Source organism: Lycium ferocissimum, chromosome 10, assembly GCF_029784015.1.
Source record: "Lycium ferocissimum isolate CSIRO_LF1 chromosome 10, AGI_CSIRO_Lferr_CH_V1, whole genome shotgun sequence".
NCBI lineage: Eukaryota > Viridiplantae > Streptophyta > Magnoliopsida > Solanales > Solanaceae > Lycium > Lycium ferocissimum.
This window is the reverse complement of record NC_081351.1, coordinates 52,398,811-52,419,707: the sequence shown is the minus strand read 5'-3', so window position 1 is coordinate 52,419,707 and position 20,897 is coordinate 52,398,811. Positions and strand designations below refer to the sequence as shown.

Genomic DNA, 20,897 nt, shown 5'->3' with positions numbered 1-20,897 from the left:
TCCCCGTCAATAACTAACATTTACATACGCTTCGTTAATCGGAGTCTAACCAAAAAGGTAAGCCGTAACCTACCTCTCAAGCTGAACAAGTGCTACGAACCTCAAGCCAAAGCCTTTCCCTTCCGAATAGCTTCCGAACGATCAAAGTCTATCAATTCATTATTCTACATTAGATTCTAAGACTAATGAAAACCATATTGCCATAATATTTTTCGAAATCGAAAACAACCCTTAAAAAGGAAATCCGAGCCCACAAGGGAAAGGGCAAGGGCAAAATAGGATTTTTGCGGTAAATTAGGTTACCCAAAGTCTAAAGAGTCCAAAAACCAAGATTCATCACAATCTAACCTCAATTTAGCATCAATTTCCTTATTTTGTCAAAACCCCCAATTTATAGGAAAACCCCCTTATTTTCCCTAAACAAAATCTTAAATAAAAGAGAGATTCAAGCTTAACAACTAGTTGCCCCAAATATAAAATGACTAGATTTAAGGAAATTTCCAAACAAAACATGATTTACAGTAAAAGATGGTTCAAAATCAACCTAGGGTTAATCACCCCAAAAAACCCCCAACTAAAACATGATTCTCTAACATGATTTCCCCTTTTTAATTTTTAATGGTAACATGAAGGTATGAAACTTACCCAATGGAGAAACCCTATAAAAGACAAGCAAAATCGCTCTTTAGAACTCCTTTTAAGACTTCAATTTAGTGAATGAAAAGAAAGGTTTCAAATTAGGGCATTTATGTTTCTGATTTCAGCGATTCTCGCATCTGCGAGTCCCTATCCCGCAGACGCGAAATGCATCCGCGGAGAATTGTCCGCGGATGCAGACTCACTTACCAAATCATCATCTCGCATCTGCGGACCAAATCCTGCATAGGCGAGTCCGCAGATGCGACCCCAAGTCCGCATAGGCAGCACACCAAAAACCATTTCTAATTTTCACCAACTTCAACCCAAAACCCTACACTTATCCGAGACCTCCCGCATACAACCCAACACATGCATACCAATGTAAAAACACGCTACGAACTCACCCGTGTCTGGGGAACCGAACCAGCCCCTCTACCAAGTTATAATCGACTCGCCGGGCCTCATGGAATCAACGAAATTCCCAAAAAGGTGCGTATACACAAAAGTCAACTTTTGGTCAATCATTTTTCACTTTAAGCCTCTAATTTTCTCAAATTTTGACCAAGACTCACCCGACTACCTCGGAAACCATTCCACCCATCCGCACAAGTCAAACACGCTCTAACAGAGCTAGAGAAAGGATCAACAAGGATAAAAGGGTCAAATGACTAAACAGCCAAACGGCACATATACGAATGAAAAGAAATATAAAAAATTGTTACTAACTAACTAGCAGTTACTAATCTAACAACCTTGCGGACATGACACTTCTGCCAGCTAATTCTTAACTAACTTCTTGAAATCCAATTAACTCTGAATTTCATGTATCACAATGTTTGCCAAACAATTTGAAGTGTAATTGATCAATTACCAAGGGCGTAGAAGGCGATGAATTTGGTTTGTGCTCCTTCAAAGCAATATCTCCAAAACATATATAATATGTGTATAATAGTGAGTATACGTTGATTATGCATTTATTATTCGCAATATAACAACGATAGATTGTCCATATACATATAGTAGGGATATATAGGATTGAGCTCCTCTCCATTTCCATTCTCTCCATTTTCTCCAAGTTCTACCTTAGATTAGAGACACATGGCATGTGTTAGAATTAATGACTAAGATTTAATTGACTAAAACAAGGCCCTAACCATAGTTCATATAATTAATAACTTATCCATTAATATATTAGAATATTTTTCTCTCTCTACCTATTTTACTTTTCCTACCCAAGAAATATCTTTTCTAATTTACCCGATTTTCTTTTGCCACTTAATTTTTTTTTCCCCAATAGACCCATTATTCAATTGGTGATATTTTTCATTTTTTCAATTGCGATGCTTACTAATTCACATAAAATAGACTCCATTATTCAATTGATAATTGTATATTTCTGAAAAAGTTGTCTATATTATGGAAAATATCACCATTAAAGAGTTTTCATGATCGAAAAAAAAGATGGAATATTAAAATAGGAAGAGAGAGAAAATATTTTAATATATTTATGGATAAGTTATTAATTATATGAACTATGGTTAGGTATTGTTTTAATCAATTAAATTTTAGTCATTAATTCTAACTCATGCCACGTATCTCCAATCTAAGCGAAACTTTAAAACGAGAGTTAAAATGAGAGGAGTCTAATCCGATATATATCCTACACAATAATGATACAGTTTCTATATATATGATATATTTTTTATACAATAATGAAACAGTTTCTATACATATGTTCGAATTAGTTAAAAAAAGAAGAAGCTATGAAATGAAATTATTTTGAAAAGACTAAAAAATGTCTCTTAAATTTTTTCGACCATTCGGTTTCAATAATCTCACCCCGATGGCCGCAATCGTCCCATTTATACAATTGTGTTTCGACATGCCCCACGGTAGTGGGAAACGAGAATAGCTTGCACTGATGTTCAGAATTAGTCGTAATAATGGCGAACAAAAGTATCTCTTTTCTTTCACATTTCAGCTCTTTTACTCCACAGCTCCAGCTACTTCCCGTGCCAATGTCTTGGTGGACTTCATGGTGAAGTCACTTGGCTTCTCAACACAAGAAGCCATTTCTACCAGCTCCAAGGTAACTCGTTCAAGACTCAATAACTATGAGCCCCATTTGTTACTTGATGTCTTTCACCAAATGGGTATTAACAAATTACAGATCAAAACCCTCATTTCTTCTACCCCTAAATTGTTGATTTGTCGTGTTGACAAAAACCTTCAACCCAAAATTAAGGTTTTACAACAACTTGGCTTATCTGGCTCTGACCTTGTTACATTAATCAAGAAAAAGCAATTTGTTGACAACAGGTTTACATACTGTTATAGAACCTAATCTTGTTTACCTAAAGGAGTTATTGGGCAGTCATGATTCTGTAGCTAGAATTATTATGAAAGAGCCTAGGTTGCTTTCTAATAATCTCTCTAAATTTATGCCACCCAATATATCATTGTTGCATAATCTTGGGTTTTCAAGAATGGATATTGACAAGGCTTTCCATCGGCGTCCTAGGTTTCTGCTCAATAGCCCTGAGTGGCTAGAGAGAGCAGTGCATCGACTAGAAAGTAATTTTCGTATTCCTCCTGTGTCACTAACATTTCTTCACGCCATTGAAGTACTTGGGTCGCTTGATGAATCAAAATTAGAAAGGAAATTTGATATATACCGGAGTTTTGGATGGTCTGATTCTGATATCTGCGAGATGGTGAGAAAGCTTCCTTACTGTTTGACTACATCAGAGGCTAAGATAAGGATTACATTGAAGTTTTTCATGAACGAACTGGGGTATGAACCTAGTTATCTGGCTTCTCATGCGCCACTTTTAAAGTATAGTTTGGAGAAGAGGGTCATGCCAAGGAATGAAATCTTGAAGTTTCTTAAAGAAAACAAACTGGTAAAAGGGAAGCTATGTCTTTACACTGTTGTCAAACGTACTGAATTGCAATTCCTAGAGAAATATGTGTTGCCTTGTAGGGCGAAGATGCCTGAGGTGTATGATTTATACATGAAAATTAGAAGCTAGAGCGAAGTCTTTACGGTGGCTGCAGAGTATCGATTGTCTCGTAGGTTTGTTCAATTCCTTGATAATATTGTACTTTCGTTTTCATGCTCTTGTCAAGCATATTACTGCTTGTTTACCTTTCATAGCTGATGGTCCATTGTTGACCTATGAATACCGGAAATTGAGGTGAGTCTCATTTTCAAATCAACCTCTTCTTGTTCAAAGAGAAGTAAATCAGATTTTATGCTTGTGAGATTGATTATTTGAGTGCTTATCTCTGTCGGGATGGTGCTCTTCGGGATTGCACTGACAGTTCTTTTTCTATTGTCTTTGTTATAGGATAATGTGCTTTTGACTTGAGATTTTTTTTCCTGCCTTGCCTTTTCCTGGTGTGTGGAACTAAAATCTTCATTATGTTTAAAAAAGCAGATTCTTTCAGCTTTGACAAGTATGAGCATGATGTTTCTACATGCAATAGGTACATTGACAGTTTTCATAGGAGCTGTAGACCATTGCCTGTTGTCGAGATACATTGGTATCAAAGTGAAATTGGGACCCCTAAAAGAAAAGGAAAACTGAATTCTGGAAAGTTGCATCACTAAATCAATCTTAGTTTTGGCGTCATCTTTATTTCATTTCTTGACACCTTAGTCATGTGTAGGGGTGTGCATAATTTGGTGTCTATCGAATCGAAATTTCGTTTTTTTTTTAAAACTTGGTACTGCTGTATTCCTTAGCATTAAAGATACGCTGGAGACCTCCAAAGAAAGGAAACATAAAGAAAAGAACAAGAAAGAAAAACTTACAGAGATCCTAAGAAGATTACTAGATCATCTATATCCTCTATACAATGTTCTTTACACCAAAAATATAAAGATACAATACAATTCCACTTCACTTTATGAATGGAATTAGATATATCTTCAAAGCATTTTCCATTTCTTTCCTTCTACACTGACCACCAAATTGCTGCTGGGGTTGCCCTCCACCATTTCTTCTGACTCTTGCTACCCCCTCTTCGTATCCAACAACTCAATAGATCAGCAGTGCGTTCAGGCATTGTCCATTTGATTTCTGTGAGCCTGAAGAACATTGTCCAGATTTCAGCTGTAAATCTACAATGAAGGAAGAGATGACTATTTGTTTCTCTAGCCTCCATACATAGAAAACATCTGGGCACAACAATGTGGCCTTTTTTATGGAGAACCTCCTGAGTTAGACATGCTCTTTTTGCAACCAGCCAAGTAAAGCATTTCACCTTGGATGGTGTTATGCTTTCCCAAATGTTCTTCCATAAAACTGGTCTCCCTATACAAGCAGCCCTGTTAACCTTTTTTGTATATCCTACTAACAGAGAAGACACAATCAGGGTTGTGTCCCCATCTGATAGTATCATCCCCATATGTTGTACCTGTGAAAACCTCAATATCCTTCAAAAAATTTTGCCACTCTTTCCACCTCCCAGTCATTTAGGTGTCTCCTTAAAATAAGATTCCAGCCTTGAGGAGTCCAGCATTCTCCTACTGTAGCATTCTGATTTGAGCATAAGGAAAACAAATCGGGATATTCATCCTTTAGTGAATTCCTGTTTAGCCATACATCTCTCCAGAACAGTATCTTTGTGCCATTACCCACTCTAAGACAGGTGTCTTCTTCCAGTTCATCCCACAATGCTCTAATAGATCTCCAAACTCCCACACCATAAGTATTATTTACCTCATCGTTACGCCAAGGCTTATGTTGTTCATATTTGCACTGAGCTGCTTCCCTCCAAAGTGAGTGCTCTTCCTCCTGGAATCTCCATAACCACTTCATCAAAAGGCTGTTGTTATGTAACCTAAGATTTCTAATACCTATTCCCCCCTCTTTCTTGCTTTGCTGCACTACTTTCTATTTTACTAAATTGTAACCCTTATCTACCTTGTTGCGTTGCCACAAAAACTCTCTTCCTAATTTGTCTAACCTCTTGACCACCTTAGAAGGAATAGGAAACAGAGACATTACATAAGCAGACAAAGATTCTAGAATATAATTGATTAAAGTGAGTGTGCCTCCCAAAGAGAGAGATTGTGCTCTCCATTTTGCTAATTTATTCTGTCTTTTCTATGAAACCATCCCAGATTCCCAGTGCCTTATGCTTGAAACCCAAAGGCATTCCAAGATAAACTGTTGGCAAAGTCTCCACCTTACATCCCATAATGTCAGCCAGAGTATGAATTTGAGGCCCCTCTTTTATGGAGAATAAACGGCTTTTATTTAGACCAGAGACAGCTTCAAAAACAATCAGAATGCAGATCAGGATCTGCTCAACCTCAGGCTCACAGAAAATGATTGTGTCATCAGCATAAAGCAAATGACAAACTTCCAAGCTCTCCTCCACCCTATTGTTCAACTTGAAACCTGTCACCCATCTGTTTTGGACTGCAACTCTCATCATGCTATTGAAACCTTCCACTGCTAGGATAAAAACAAAGGGGGATAGAGGGTGTATTTTTGATATTCGGTATGGTATTTGGTTTAACTTTTTAAAATTTTGATATTTGGTACGATATTCTGTTTAGGGAAAAAAAAAAAAAACTAAAATACCAAGTACTATATCGAAATTCATACTTACATAGACAATGCAACAACAACAACAACAACAACAACAACAAGCCCAGTATAATCCCACCATGTGGGTCCGGGAGGCAGTAGAGTGTACTGGACCTAACCCCCACCTTGAAAAGGTAGGGGCGTTTCCCGAAAGACCTCGGCCTCGAGAGAGGGAGAAGAGAGGAAGACAAGAGGAAAACAAGACAAAGGTCGAGATAGGCAAGATATCGAAAACAATATGATAACACGAATACCAAAAGCGAAAAGTCATGGTAGAACCGATCCGGAAAGAAAGGAGCATTAACATATAGATAAATAAAATAATCAAAGTACAACGGCCAACAAATATAAGCGATCAAATGCATAAACCAAAAGGCAATAAACAAATGAGCAAAACTCGCAACTACTATGGTGAAAGGGTAAGCCACCTAGCCTCTATCCTAATGCGGGTCCTCCACAACCTCCTATCTAAGGTCATGTCCTCGGTGGCCGAAACCGTGCCATATCTGTCTAATCACCTCTCCCCAATACTTCGTCGCCTCCGCTTACCTCTCCCGAAACCATCCATAGCCAACCTCTCATACCTCCGCACTTTGGACATCCGTGTCTCTCCTCTTCACATGCCCAAACCATCTCGACCTCGCTTCCCGCATCTTGTCCTCCACCGATGCCACTCCGCAATTGTCTCGGATATCTTCATTCCTAATTCTATCCTCCTAGTGTGTCCACACATCCACCGCGAGCATTCGCATTTCCGCGACTTTCATCTTCCGAATGTGACATTTCTTGAGCAACACTCCGCTCCGTACAATAAAGTCGGTCTAACCACCACTTTGTAGAATTTGCCTTTAAGTTTTGGAGGCACTTTCTTATCACACAAAGACTGGAGGCGAGTCTCCATTTCATCCACCTCGCACCAATACGATGTGAAACATCGTCGTCGATATCCCCATCTCCCTGTATAATAGACCCAAGATACTTGAAACTTCCTTTCTTTTGAATGGCCTGGGTACCAAGCCTCACTTCCTCATCAACCTCACGCGGTACATAGACAATGCACATATTATATTATAACATATGTAAAAGAGCTAAAACCTTATTGCTTTATCCTTCTTTTTCTTCTTCCTCCTTTTTTTTTTTTTTTTTTTTTAATACTTGCCGACCATCAGAGATGTTCCATTCACTCAGTTAGAGTTCAGATGCTCTCCAGTTTGATTACTTTCATAGTTCATCTTGTCCTATTAAAGTGTCCACTCCACAACAAATTTGATAAATGGAGGATTCTGGTGATTTGTGTGCTTAGAAATTACGTTCATGGTAGGGAGGAGATAGCATGGAGATAGAGGTCGAGAGTACAATGGTTGAAGAACGGGGATAAAAACACTAAATACTTTCACAGGGTGGCGAGTGCTCATAAAAGGTACAACACTATAGATTCTCTTGATGTGGATGGCAACACTATCACTAATCCTGCAGAAATTAGGAATGCCATCCAGGAATTTTACCAGGTCCTGTACAAAGAAACTGAAGATTGGAGACCTGAATTCCTTATTCAGGATGCTTCAGTTATTTCATCGGATGATCAGACTTGGCTGCAAAGGAATTTTGAGGAAGAGGAGATCTTAGAGTGTATCAAGTTGTGTGCTATTGACAAGGCACCAGGACCTGATGGTTTTCCTATGAGCTTCTATCTCACTTTTTGGAATATGCTAAAGGGGGATATCATGAGTACTATGCAGTACTTTCATGATCACCAGGTTTTTGAAAGGAGCTTTAATGCTACTTATGTAGCTCTTATTCCTAAGAAGGTCGGAGCAAGTGAATTGAGGGATTTTAGAACAATCAGCCTCATTAGTGGGGTTTACAAAATAATTGCAAAAGTTCTAGCAGAAAGACTGAAAAGGGTGGTGAACAGTTTGGTGAACAAACATCAAATGGCTTTTGTAAAGGGAAGGCAAATCATGGATGCAGCTCTTATTGCAAGTGAATGTGTGGATTCAAGAACAAGAGGGGATGCCCCAGGGGTAATGTGCAAACTTGATATTGAAAAAGCTTATGACCATGTAAATTGGGAATATCTTCTAAACATCCTCAAACAAATGGGCTTCGGTGGTAGATGGTTGAAATGGATAGGATTTTGTATTAAAACTGTTAGGTTCTCAATTCTAGTCAATGGAGAACCTGTTGGTTTTTTCCAATCTGAGAGGGGCCTTAGACAGGGAGATCCTCTATCTCCCTTTCTATTTATTTTAGCCATGGAAGGACTTAACAGCATGGTGAGAGTTGCCTTACAAAACAGGTGGATAAGAGGTTTCAAGATTAGAGGTGGAGGGGAAGAGAACATGGAAATCTGTCAATTGCTTTATGGAGATGATACAATAATTTTTTGTGAGCCAGTAGTCGATCAGATTCGATACATCAGAGTAATGTTGTTAATTTTTGAAGCTACCTCTGGTTTGAAAGTGAATTGGAGGAAAAGCAGTCTATTTCTCATAAAAGAAGTTGCCCACATACAAACTCTGGCTGATATACTTGGCTGCAGGGTGGACAATTTGCCTACTGTGTATTTAGGCATGCCTCTTGGCAGTAGGCATAAGGATGTGGAGATTTGGGATAGCACTGTGGAGAAGACTGAGAAGAGACTAGCACAGTGGAAGGCACAATACATTTCTTTAGGGGGAAGAATCACTTTAATCAATTCTGTTCTTGATTCTCTTCCAACTTATGTGATGTCTTTATTCCCCATTCCATCCAGTGTGGCGAAGAAGCTTAACAGATTGAGGAGGGATTTTTTGTGGAAAGGAAACAAAGAGTGTAGAGGTTATAATTTAGTGAACTGGGATGTAGCCCAGCTAAGTAAGAGCAAGGGTGGTCTTGGCATCAGAAACTTGAAGATACAATACAATTGTTTGGTAATGAAGTGGTTATGCAGGTTTAGTAGTGAGGAAACAGCTTTGTGGAGGGAAGTCATTGTACATAAATTTGGCCAAACCAGCCCCTGGTGTTCCAATGAGATCAATACAACTTATGGAGTGGGAGTGTGGAGATGAATCAGATCTCTATGGTCAAAACTAGAGGGAAATACTAGCATTAAGGTGGGAAATGGCACCAGAACTAGGTTTTGGAAGGATATCTGGACTGGTCATGCTTCTTTAATGGACTCCTTTCCTGATTTATTTTTGCTGAGCAACAGACCTGATGTCACTATCAATGATTGTTGGTCTACTAAAGGTTGGAACTTATCTTTCAGGAGAAATTTGAATGATTGGGAAGTGGGGAGGGTGGCGAACCTGTTAAAGGAGATTGAGGGCTTTTCTGGCATTTCAACTGAGGCAGATTCATTGAGATGGAGACATACTGTGGATGGAGTTTTCTCAGTCAACAAGATCTATCAAAAGGAGATTAATGCAGAGGTGGGGAGCAGTACAAGGACATGGAAGAATATCTGGAAAAGTGTGGCACCAACTAAGGTGAAATGCTTTACATGGTTGGTAACCAAAAGGGCTTGTCTCACTCATGAAGTACTACAAAAGGAGGGTATGCCAGTAGTAACCAGATGTTTTTTATGCAATGAGACTGGAGAGACCAACAATCATCTATTCCTTCATTGCAAATTCACTGCTCAACTATGGACTATGTTCTTTAGTCTCACTAAGATCAAGTGGATAATGCCCGAGCACACTGCAGATCTGATGAGTTGCTGGATCAGAAGAGGGGGCAATAAGACTCAGAAGAAGTGGTGGAGGATTATACCACCCTGCATTTGTTGGGCTGTTTGGAAGGAGGGGAATGGTAGATGCTTTGAAGATAAAATCAATTCCATATACAAAGTAAAATGGAATTGTGTTGTATCTTTATTCTTTTGGTGCAAAGAAAACTGCATAGAGGAGGTAGATGATCTGGTAGATCTCTTAGGTGCCCTGTAAATCTGTTTTTTTCTCTTTTCTTTTCTTTCTCTCTGTTGAACTTTGTTTTTCTTGAGGTGGCCAGCGTACCCTTAATGCTGAGGAATACAATAGTACCACTTTCAAAAAAAAATAAAAAAAAATACGTTCATAGTTCAAAGTATACATTGAAGTGTACTCTATCGACAAATATTTTCCTTTTATATTTTGGGTTCTGTATTCTCATAGTGGTGAAGATTGCTTGTGATTCCTTTCGGTTCTGCCATCCACCTGACCTTCAAAGATAAAAAAGGAAGTTGCAATTCTCTATCCAAGCCGAACTAACCGAAGTTACCGAACCCATCATCTGTACGATATCCAGTCTTCTCCTAATTGGAGATTACTTGACACTATTGTGGTTCAATTGCTCATTTACTTCTTCCTTTGGGCATGAAGTGTTTGCTCAAAGATCTTTTGGTTCCATCGTTGTACTGTCTTATGTAGCTGCCTAGGCCCTCTGTTCTCTTAATCTAGGCCCTCTGTTCTCTTAATCCTGTGAAGCGTATCTATCGGTATTGGCAGCACATGGCTTCTCTTAGTTAACATGTCTTATTTTTGTTTTATTATAGTACTGGAATCTAATTTGGATTATATCATTGGGATAACTGTCGGACATTTACCTGGAACAGAGTTGGTTTTTGTGTAAGCTAGTTCTTTAATACGCTATTCCATCATGATCTGAACCAAAGTGTTAAGAGAACTACATGCTACCTTTTAAGAATGAGATGCTTGAGGTGTTTATGCATTAGAAATAGAAGCTAAGAGATAATTCTTTTTGGTAAGATGTGCAGAGTATAGCCATTTTTTTGTTTGTTACTGTCACAGAAATCAATCAAAACTCAAAATAGAAAACGTGCTTATTTCCTTGCACCGAGTGCTTGATGTAAATGTAGAAGGAAGTAGCAGAAATTTCTTGCCCTTAATTTTTCATTTTTTGAATGCATATCTCAATCAGTACAACATATTCATTCTTCCTCATGTTGGCTGAAACCTCAAGCACTTCTACTTATGCGTTGCTAGGCAGAGAAATGGATGAAGGTCTTTAGTTTGTCTTATTTTGGCGCAACTAGAGCTGTAATGATTGTCTCGTGTTGGAAACTCATATGGATAACAGCTTTTTGAAAAGAATCCCACTGGCCAATCCGTACTTTGTTTTTGAAATACAGCAGCACCAAGAGAAAACAGTCTAAAAAAGCAAAGAAATGTTGCTTAAAATAAACTGCAAGAAGCTTTCTGTTTAGGTCTTGGCCAAATTACTTGGTGTTGCTCTCCTTGAAATCACATTTAAAACTCGGCCTTGGATTCTGTCTAGCTGTGTGTGGAAATTGGCTGGACGCTCGGAGTGAGAACGCCTGAGGATTCCTCAAGTTGAACAACGATTAAAAATAATGTATCCAATAGTATCTTTGGGATGAGTTGCTTTTCTATCCTTGTCCCTTCTTTGTCATTTGTTTTGCATATGAAATTGGTTACATAGAAAACACACTTCCATGTGCTTATACGCTGTGTGTGTTTTTTTTTTTAAATCCAGAAAGACAAGTGTATGCAGTATGTGCTCTTACCTGTTGGTTTTAAATTCTTCCAACTGTTGTATGACTTATTTGTTTTGCATACCAGAACAATCGAACGTGGTAACTTTCAGTAACCAGATGGATTCAGTCTTAGGAGCTCCATCATTTTTTACTTTCATGGCACTTGAGATTGTGGGTGTTTTCTTAGTAGTGATGTAGTGATCTCAACACCTTAAAATGAAGATGCATGCCACTTTTTCTAGTCCTAGGTTCTTCCCGAGAATTAGTTCAAAATTGAGCACATACATCCAAGTTCCGTTAATAGAATTGATCTACCACATTGTTATAAGCAATTTGTTCTGAATTGGAGATATAATCTGGGCGATGTATGATATTTGAAAGACTTTCCGTAAGGATTTTCCCACATTGGTCTAGACTACTGTTAATTCTGTCATAGATTCTTTCATTTTGGTCTATCCACTTTGCTCACTTTGTCTCAGCTAGAGATAAGTTCCGACATGTTTTTGACATTTCCTGCAGTGACCAAAAAGACTAGGTGATTGATTCATCAAAATAAAATAAAGAAGATTAAGTGATTTTTTCTCATCTGCTCAAATTTTGCTGAATAGAATTATTTGGTATTTGTGATGGTCAAGTAAATGAGGTACAGTCAAACTGGCCCGACCACCATATTAAAAAGACTTTCAGTATTTCTTCATTTACAATAGCAATAACAACATGAAAGGCCACTTTTAGTGGTCCAAGAATTCGAGTTTACTTAGTTCAGAGCAACTTGTCACTCTGTTGATAAACGCCTATTAGTTAAGCACCAGCTATAAATCATTTGATAAACATGTTGGGGTCCCGAGGAATGTATAGAAACTTTCCGACTCCATGCATTGCACTCTCAAACCATTCGATCTTGTTCAGAAGGAGAATCGCTGGATATCGTAGAATACGCTTCTAATTATCCTAACCTAAAAGTCCAAGATTTTGCAGGAGGTGACATTACTTTACGGGCATTATACCAAAGGATTTTAGAGTCTTTCTTAATGGCCATCGCAAGAGAATCATCATTCGTGTATTAGGGGTTGAAAAGGCCTCTGAAATAGTGAAGAATTCCACGAAACTCTACATTGAAATAAACTCATTACGAATTACCTATATTTTTACTGAATACTACGTATTTGTTTTTGCAAGGTTACACTCAGTATTATATTTTTATAACATGGCACTCAAGCCAACTTGCAAGATTACACTGAATATTATTTTTGAAGCTACCAAGCTCATCTAATCCACTGTGAATGAAGCACCCTGCAAACAAGATCATAAGATCGCAGTGCATGATCGGATTCAAGTAAACTCAAAGCTGAAAGAGCCATACCACAAACACTATTCAAATAAGGCAAAAATTACATGTAGCAAGTTCAAATTGAATTCCTTGTCGAAAGTATTATTCAAATAAGGCAAAAACAGTTTTTTTGTTTACGTGAATTTGTTAAATCCCCTCAACATAAGAGAAACTTTTAGTGCGGTGACAAACTGCTTAGATTACAAGCTTTAATCACAGATGTGGCATTCTTGTATTTTTTTTAAAATTCTCTAACCATAATTGTATACAAATCCCAAAAGGACGTAGGACTGCAATTTTCATTTTTCTGGTGCGACATCAAGGACTCAGCAAGTTCCGTAGATGCAACTCTACTAAGTTCACTGAGATCGCTTACCGCTTCATTCAGGTGAATTTATTTGGAAACAAGACCTCATTGCCGCCATCTGTCAAAGAACTCAAGCCAAACTGTAAAACTGTTAAGAGAGCAGAACTATTGCACCGATTAATGGACACAAATTCATCACCAAGTACAGGTGCTAGGTACCTGTTCACTTGAGAAGGAGAAAAAGCGTGGTGAGAAATAGGGCAGACATAAACGCGAGAGATGACATTGAATATTATTTCCTAGCCCAATCTTCTTCAAGTACATGCTTACTTCTGTACTGATGGCTCCTTATGGAACAGAAACCAGTGAACTGGAATAGATTGGGAGAAGGAAAACCAGTGAGTATGGAACATGGACGAGATTTGGAGGCTCTGGAGTACCCCAACCATGACCGACTTCCAATGCACAGTGACCTCTATCTCAAGACATTTTTAAAATAAAATTTAGACACATATTTTCTGCACAAATTTATAGCTGTTATTTTCACTGCTTAACCCAAATCACCTTCAGCTATGTGTACGCTCCTTGGTTCTCCTTGGTGTTACGAAGTACAGAAACCATACCACCCCTATTTCCTGTATGCTAACAAACATTCTCCTCCGCCCTAGGGGGACAAGAGACAAAAGAGAGTGATTTGTGTTCCCAGCTAGAATCTAGTTCCCAACCTTCAAGATTTCTACCAAAAGGACAGCCTGGTCGCACTAAGCTCCCGCTATGCGCGGACCATAAGGGTCGATTGTACGCAGCCTTACTCAAAGATTTCTGCAAGATGTATCAAAGTTTCTACCAAATTGTAAATTAATAACCACGAAGTTCAGCATCTTTAAATCAATTAACCAAAATACAGTCCTTCCAACACATCAATATGATAAACACATGTTGAAAGAATATTTGTAATAAAACAGATATGCCTTTGCCATGGGCCTCATCTCATCTTCAAAACCCTTAAGCAAGATTTTTCAGAAAGTGACGAATATGAAGAAATCAATACATCATGAGTAATCTCGAGTCAAAACCCACCAAAAAGGCACTACCCAGTAAATCAAGAATCTAGTAACACCAAAATGCCGATGAAAATTATGGTTACCATCATAGCGGAATGTTTATGCATATATGAAAAGAATTGGTCTTCTAATAATGAAATGAATATGAATATCCTGAGGAGTTTTTGAGAACCTAGAGCCCAAAGGGTCACCTGCATCATGAGGGAATATAATGAAGAAAAGTCCCTATAATCAAATGAGGAAAATTATGAGATGTTATTTGGCTGATACGGATTGCACATAATCTAACATAGGCGCAAGATAGCTACTTAAGTAATAATTGGAGAAGCAAACACTGAAATAAACTTCTGGAACTAAAAAGCAAGCAATGTAATGAGACTGCTATATTTTGAGAATGACTGATAAACTTACAGCCGATTAAAAGATGGCGAGATCATTTCCTTGCTTCTCAAAAGCTACACGCAGATCTATGTGCCATGACATTAGAGGAAATGGAGATCCGAGATCCAATACTTAAGTCAATCGAGTTTCAGTTCTACAGTAACTACCGATGTTTTTTCCTCATTGGTACTTTTGCTTATACCTTATAAGGAGAAAAAAACTATGATAGGGTGCTGGGTTTGAACCAACTATAACAAAGAGCAAAGAAAGTGACTAATCCAATATTTAGAGATATAGTTTCCATCTTATCATAGATTCACAGAAATACTTTAAACGGCTCTCGAATTATATCTGAAAAGGAAACATTATAAAAATCAGTTCATCACTTTTTGTTTGTGCAGTTGAATGAAAGCTCTACAGTGAGGTCTCAACGAATAAAATATAAGAGTTTTCTTTTGTCATAAAAAATAAGTTGTTCAATAAACTCTTTCTGTAACAGGCGAGGCGTGAAATCCGTTTTCTATCTGGCAGACAAAGACCAGAATCCAATGGATACGGTGCTTTGCCATTTTTGGGTTAACCAGTGACTGAACTGGGCAGTGCATCCAGTGTAAGTTTATGCAATGGTATTTAACAAAGAAAAAGACGGAGAGGGGTGAAAGAAAATATGTGCAGTTTTCTCAACATAATAGATGCTCTCCAGGTTTCTGAAAGATTGTGAACCCAGAAAGTTAAGAAAGATGTTTTAGAAACAAGTATCGTCACAATAAGGAGGAAAATAAATCTCATCTTGTTGACACTGTTGTAGCAGAATTTAAAGTGTCTTGCATCCGTTATGTCCTTTTCTGATTGTGGTTCTCTCTCTCATTACATCAAATCCATGACAAACAGGCACCGAACCAAAGAGTATTTAGAAATTGTGAAATGCAGGAAAAAGTGACATGGCTTTGCTATATTAAGCATCTTGACATCCAAGTTTTTCTCCCCCTTTTTTCCCTTTAGATAATCTCGAGATCCAAACTTAACCAGGCTAAGGTAAGATATTATAACAATCTATCCTGAAGTATCTTGCTCACCTTCTCTGGTTCATGTATTAGTGTCTTAAGCAGCAATTATACCTCATTATCAGTAATAAACAAGATTCACTCTTGTTAAGACATGCATTCACATCATTGATGTTCCAAACAGCAAAAGTATTATCACGTCTTCTATTGTCAAACCAAAAAAAGATTACACGCTTTCGGAATGATAATGTCCTCAATTATCAGTCTCAACAATGTATGTAAAATGTTGGCACAATAGCAGCAACAAATACAATTAAAACCAACAGTAATGGTCTGGTCAGGCAGTATTGGAAAAACATTCAATGAATGCTATTCTAAAACCAAGAAATCCCAATATGCTAAAACAATAAACTTACTATGTTATTTTCCACTTTTGATGTAGAAATCATATACCTCAGGCATCTCATCCCTCAAGGGAAGGACATAAGTTTCTAAAAACTCCCACTCAGAACACTTGATAACTGTGTAAAAACACGGCACTCTCTTTATCAGCTTCTTCTCCTTTAGAAGTTCCAAGATTTTATTCCTGGGCAAGACCCGCTTCTCCAAACTGAACATCAATAGCGTGGGATGAGACGCTATGTAACTAGATTCATACCCGAGCTCCCCCATGAAAAACTTCAATACATTTCTCAGCTTCGCCTCAGATGTAGTCAAACATAAAGGAAGCCTTTGCACCATCATAGTAATATCAGAATCAGACCATCCAAAACTCTTGAAAATCCCAAGTTTCATTTCTAAACTCGACTTACTAAGCGACGAAAGCATTTCAACTCCATAGAAAAACATCCTTGAATCCGTACGAATCCCAAAATCCTTTTCCACTCTCTCCACTATATCCTCAAGCCACTCGGGCTTTTGAAGAAAAATCCTCGGGTTCCTAAGAAAAAGCTTCTCAATATCCAAACTCGAACATCCAAGATTACGCAACAACGATATATTAGGCGCCATTGCTCTATGTAAATGATAATGTAGCAATGTAGGCGCTCTCTTAATAGCTTTAACAACAGAATCATCACTACTCAATACTTCCCTAAGATATTTAAGACTTGGTTTAATGCCACTATCCAAACTTGTTCTAAAAAAAGCACCACTTCTTGAAATGACCCTAGCTAAATCCGACCCGGATAAGCCAAATTCTTCAAGAACCTTAATTTTGGGTTTAAGGGTATTTTCAACATTGGCAAACAACAAACTTGGTGCTGGAGAAACCAACATTTTAATCTGTGTCTTGTCTAAACCTATGTTTTTGAAGAAATCAAGAACTAAATAAGGCTTGTTGTTTCCAGGTTTCAAGAAAGTTACCTTATTGCTAGCAGAAATAGCTTTATCTCTTGAGTACCCAAGTGAATTCACTAGAAATTCAGGCATTAAATTGGGTTGGGCATTTGTTGTGGAAAAAAAGAGTTCCAGTTTGATGCAATACATGGAAAGGAAATGCCTTTTTGCACCATTTTTAACAAGTGTAAACATCTGTGAACAAAGACCAGTTCAATTTTGGGTTCTTGAAATGCAATTTTTAGGGTTTTAGGTTCCTTTTTTATGGAAAATGAAAATGGGTATTAGGAGAGGCTTTTGCTAAGCTTTTAAACTGGCTTATGAACATTTTTCAATTTGAAATTTTTATACTCTAGACCTAAATTTATATTAAGAGGAGCCTATATTTTCAAATCTTATTTTATTTAGTTTATTTTGTATATAAATGGAAATACTTAGGTAAAATCAATAATTTTTTAATTTAGAATTTTGAATTTCTTATTTTTTGATACTTAGAAATAGATTGAGAGTGATAGGTTTATCAAGAGTTTTGGGTTAAAATTATTCCATATTTATGAGAGTAGGTTTATTCTGGTCCCTTAAATATAAACTTTAGCGTATTTTAATCCCTTAATTTTGCTAAAGTGAAGCACTTTTGTTCTCTGTAACAAAACCCGTTTAATAAGTAACGGTGCTTAACCCATGTTCCCCCCCCCCCCCCCCCCCGCCCCAACTTCATATGCGAACGTCATCGAAAAAAGCACTAACCTCTTTGTGAAAAGCTTTGCGGCTGGAAAAGGAAGAAAATTCAGGTGAAAAATTTAAACATTAAAAACTTCAATGTTGGGCTTTTTAAAGCTTATGAGTATTAATTTTTACAAATTAATGATGGGGTTAATTACGAGTGCCATTTGAAATTGTGGTTAGAATTTAAAGTTATTCTATGAAGATTTGACCCATTTCAGATGGAGTTTGGTGATTGAAGTTCGCATGAGACGCAACATAATTTCGTATAAGTTTGAATAATATTGTATAATTTTATATAACAGTTTAAAGTGCATATAAATACCTCTTCTATACTATTATACACTTTTATACAAGGTTGATATATTTTTACAGTAAATTAAAATACTGATACATGGTGCATAAATACTGTTACGAAAATTGATTATGCGAATGTAAAGTGAAAATATGATTACGTAGGTGCAATGTATTGGGTTGGGATGTATGTTTTTGGAAAATTCCATTTTCATTTTTTTTTTTTTTTGTTGCTTTCAAATAGTGAGTCAAATTTATGTCATAAAGTCAAGCTCTTTAAGTCTTTAATGCTATTCAGAAATAATTTTAATTGGGTTGCCTTCATTCTTTCTATTAAACATATTATATGATGCAATATAATTGGTATAAACATATTTTAAATAATGTTTAACATACCAGTAATCACAAAGAATAATCATGGTTTACTACACAATATACTTGGTATATTGTAAATAACTTCTGATAAATCAGTAATATGGTTAGGGAAAGGAAAGCCCAACGACCAAGCATTCCCGCCTCCTATCGAACCAACACTGCATATTTGGAGATTTATCACTGGCTAGAGCTTTCGAATCAACGCATGATCAAGCTTTCTTTCCTACCATAAGCAGCTAGCAAAGTCGTGTTTGATCATTGCGCGCATGCCCCTTTACAACTTCATTTATGGTTCAATCAATTGAAAGTGAAACAGAGAAGGAAGAGCTTTAATCACCGTGTCGGCGTTTCACACCGCTGGCAAATTCAACCATTTTCCCAGCTTGAATCTTGTTCAATCCATAAACACCTCCATTTCCATCTCCTACTGATATCATTCGACCGATTTCATCTACTTGAAAATTCATGTAAAAGCTGGTAAAAATTAAAGCGCCTATAAGCACTTTTGGTTGGACTATTTTTTTTTAACAACTATTTTATCTTAAATATTTTATTTAATTCTCAAAATACAGTTTTAAAACAAATTTCCTAACTTTCTTTTTACTCTGTATCCGACACTCCCCTTTTTCTTTACAAAGAACAGTTTATCACCACTTTTTTACAGAACACATCAACTGCTTATTAACAGTTTCAACACTTCCATCCAAACATGTAACTGCTTATTTATAAGATTAGATTTCAGAACTTAAAAGTATTTTTCAGCACTTAAAGCTTATTAGTAGTTTGTAATCAGCTTATCCAAACGAGCTTTAGGAGTATTAAGAAAGGGCAAGGTAAAAGAATAATGAGCTATGAGAGAAATTTCTATATCTCTTGTATGTATTGATCTGTATCTATACATGTATATATACAAAAGAATGGAATAAAAGAACCTTCCTAATCTGTACACTTGTCTAAATTCCCATTGGTTGCTTCTATAAACAACTATAGCTAATAAAAGAAAAATAAATATACTCTAATTAGTTGTATATACAAAGAGAATAAAAAAGGATCCAATGCTTGTTCACAGCCATCCAAGTACGAGCTCATCAATATGCCAAGTGTACGCCTCAGATTAAATCCATCAAGTGCACTTTTAGACGGCTGTGATTAATTGGAGTTGCACACTTCATACTTTTACCTAGGAAACATCGAAGTGTCTGAAACACATTTGTTCAACTCCATCTTCTGCTTCTTCTTTGAAGCTTCTTCCTCCTTCAAATCAACTCTAAGATTATCACCATTAGAAATGGTGAGTGAGTTGTTGTTAACTCCTTCACAAGGTCACATTAAAATTATTTAAAAATTGGGGTAAAACTTAAAGTCCAAAAAAATGAAGGCTCTACTTCAAGAGAAGGAATCTCTCTAGAATTTGGCACACAAATTTTACCGCTTGTGTGTCACTCTTGTGTACTTGGATTTTACTCACCCACTCTAAGAATCTCACCACTGAAGTCTCTTCCGGACGTGGATGAACTCCCAAAATTGATATCAACACAATCAAGTACTTGCAAAATTGAGTTTCTATCGTTGCTAAGAATTGTTGAATGACAGTGAAAGCATTTGATTTGGTACTAAGAAGAAATGCCCATGTTCCTCTACTATAGTCATCTACTATAGTTAGGAAATATTTATAACCATCACGTGTTGAAGTTTTATAAGGTCCCTTTGTGTCAACATGAATTAAATAAAAAATGTGCTTAGATTTGATAGAACTGGAGGGAAAAGGTAACTTAACCTGCCTAGCTTTTGCACAAATATCACAAGGAATAATGGAAGAAACAGGAGAACAAGGAATAGCGAGGAATATTTTTCATATTAGATAAGGGAATGTGTCCCAACCTCATGTGCCATAGGCTTACATTAGAAGAAACAAAACGGAAACAAAAACTAGAAAATTGTGCTACTGCACCTTGATTACAAACAGTATGGCCTAATGCCTTGATTGAACTAGAAATACGCTTCCTAGGAGAACTAGAAAATTGTGCTACTACACTTTGATTACAAATAGAATGGCCTAATTCCTTGATTGAATTAGAAATAAGTTGCCTAGGCTTGACTTGACTAGTGATATCTGGCTGGAACAAGTCTACCAAGAACCACTAGTCTCTTCATTGAAGGGGCCTGCAATAGAGCAAAAATAGAAAAAAAAACTTATAGGTGCACTGAATTGGACACATAATTTGTGTACATATAACAAATTGTAATTGAAACAAGGGACAAATAGAACATGATGAAGGATGAAACCAGGCAGAAAAGTAACTGATCCTGAATGATGAACTAAAACTTTCATAGAATTAGGCAGAGACACATAAACAAGTTTA

At 37.0% G+C, this 20,897-nt stretch overlaps 2 protein-coding genes across 2 annotated transcripts; one reads left to right on the top strand and one right to left on the bottom strand.

The window, feature by feature from the left end:
• Positions 1 to 2,525: 2,525 nt before the first annotated feature.
• Positions 2,526 to 4,010, top strand: LOC132034266 (transcription termination factor MTEF1, chloroplastic-like). Its single transcript, XM_059424561.1, has one exon. It carries the CDS (start codon positions 3,039 to 3,041, stop codon positions 3,669 to 3,671), a length of 633 nt encoding a protein of 210 aa, XP_059280544.1. The 5' UTR covers positions 2,526 to 3,038; the 3' UTR covers positions 3,672 to 4,010.
• A 10,169-nt stretch (positions 4,011 to 14,179) lies between these two features.
• On the bottom strand, positions 14,180 to 17,495 carry LOC132034265 (transcription termination factor MTERF2, chloroplastic-like). Its single transcript, XM_059424560.1, has 2 exons — positions 16,258 to 17,495; positions 14,180 to 15,002 (listed from the first exon to the last, which is right to left on the bottom strand). The coding sequence occupies exons 1-2, from the start codon at positions 17,335 to 17,337 to the stop codon at positions 14,997 to 14,999; spliced, it is 1,086 nt and encodes a 361-aa protein (XP_059280543.1). The 5' UTR covers positions 17,338 to 17,495; the 3' UTR covers positions 14,180 to 14,996.
• Between the last annotated feature and the right edge of the window lie 3,402 nt (positions 17,496 to 20,897).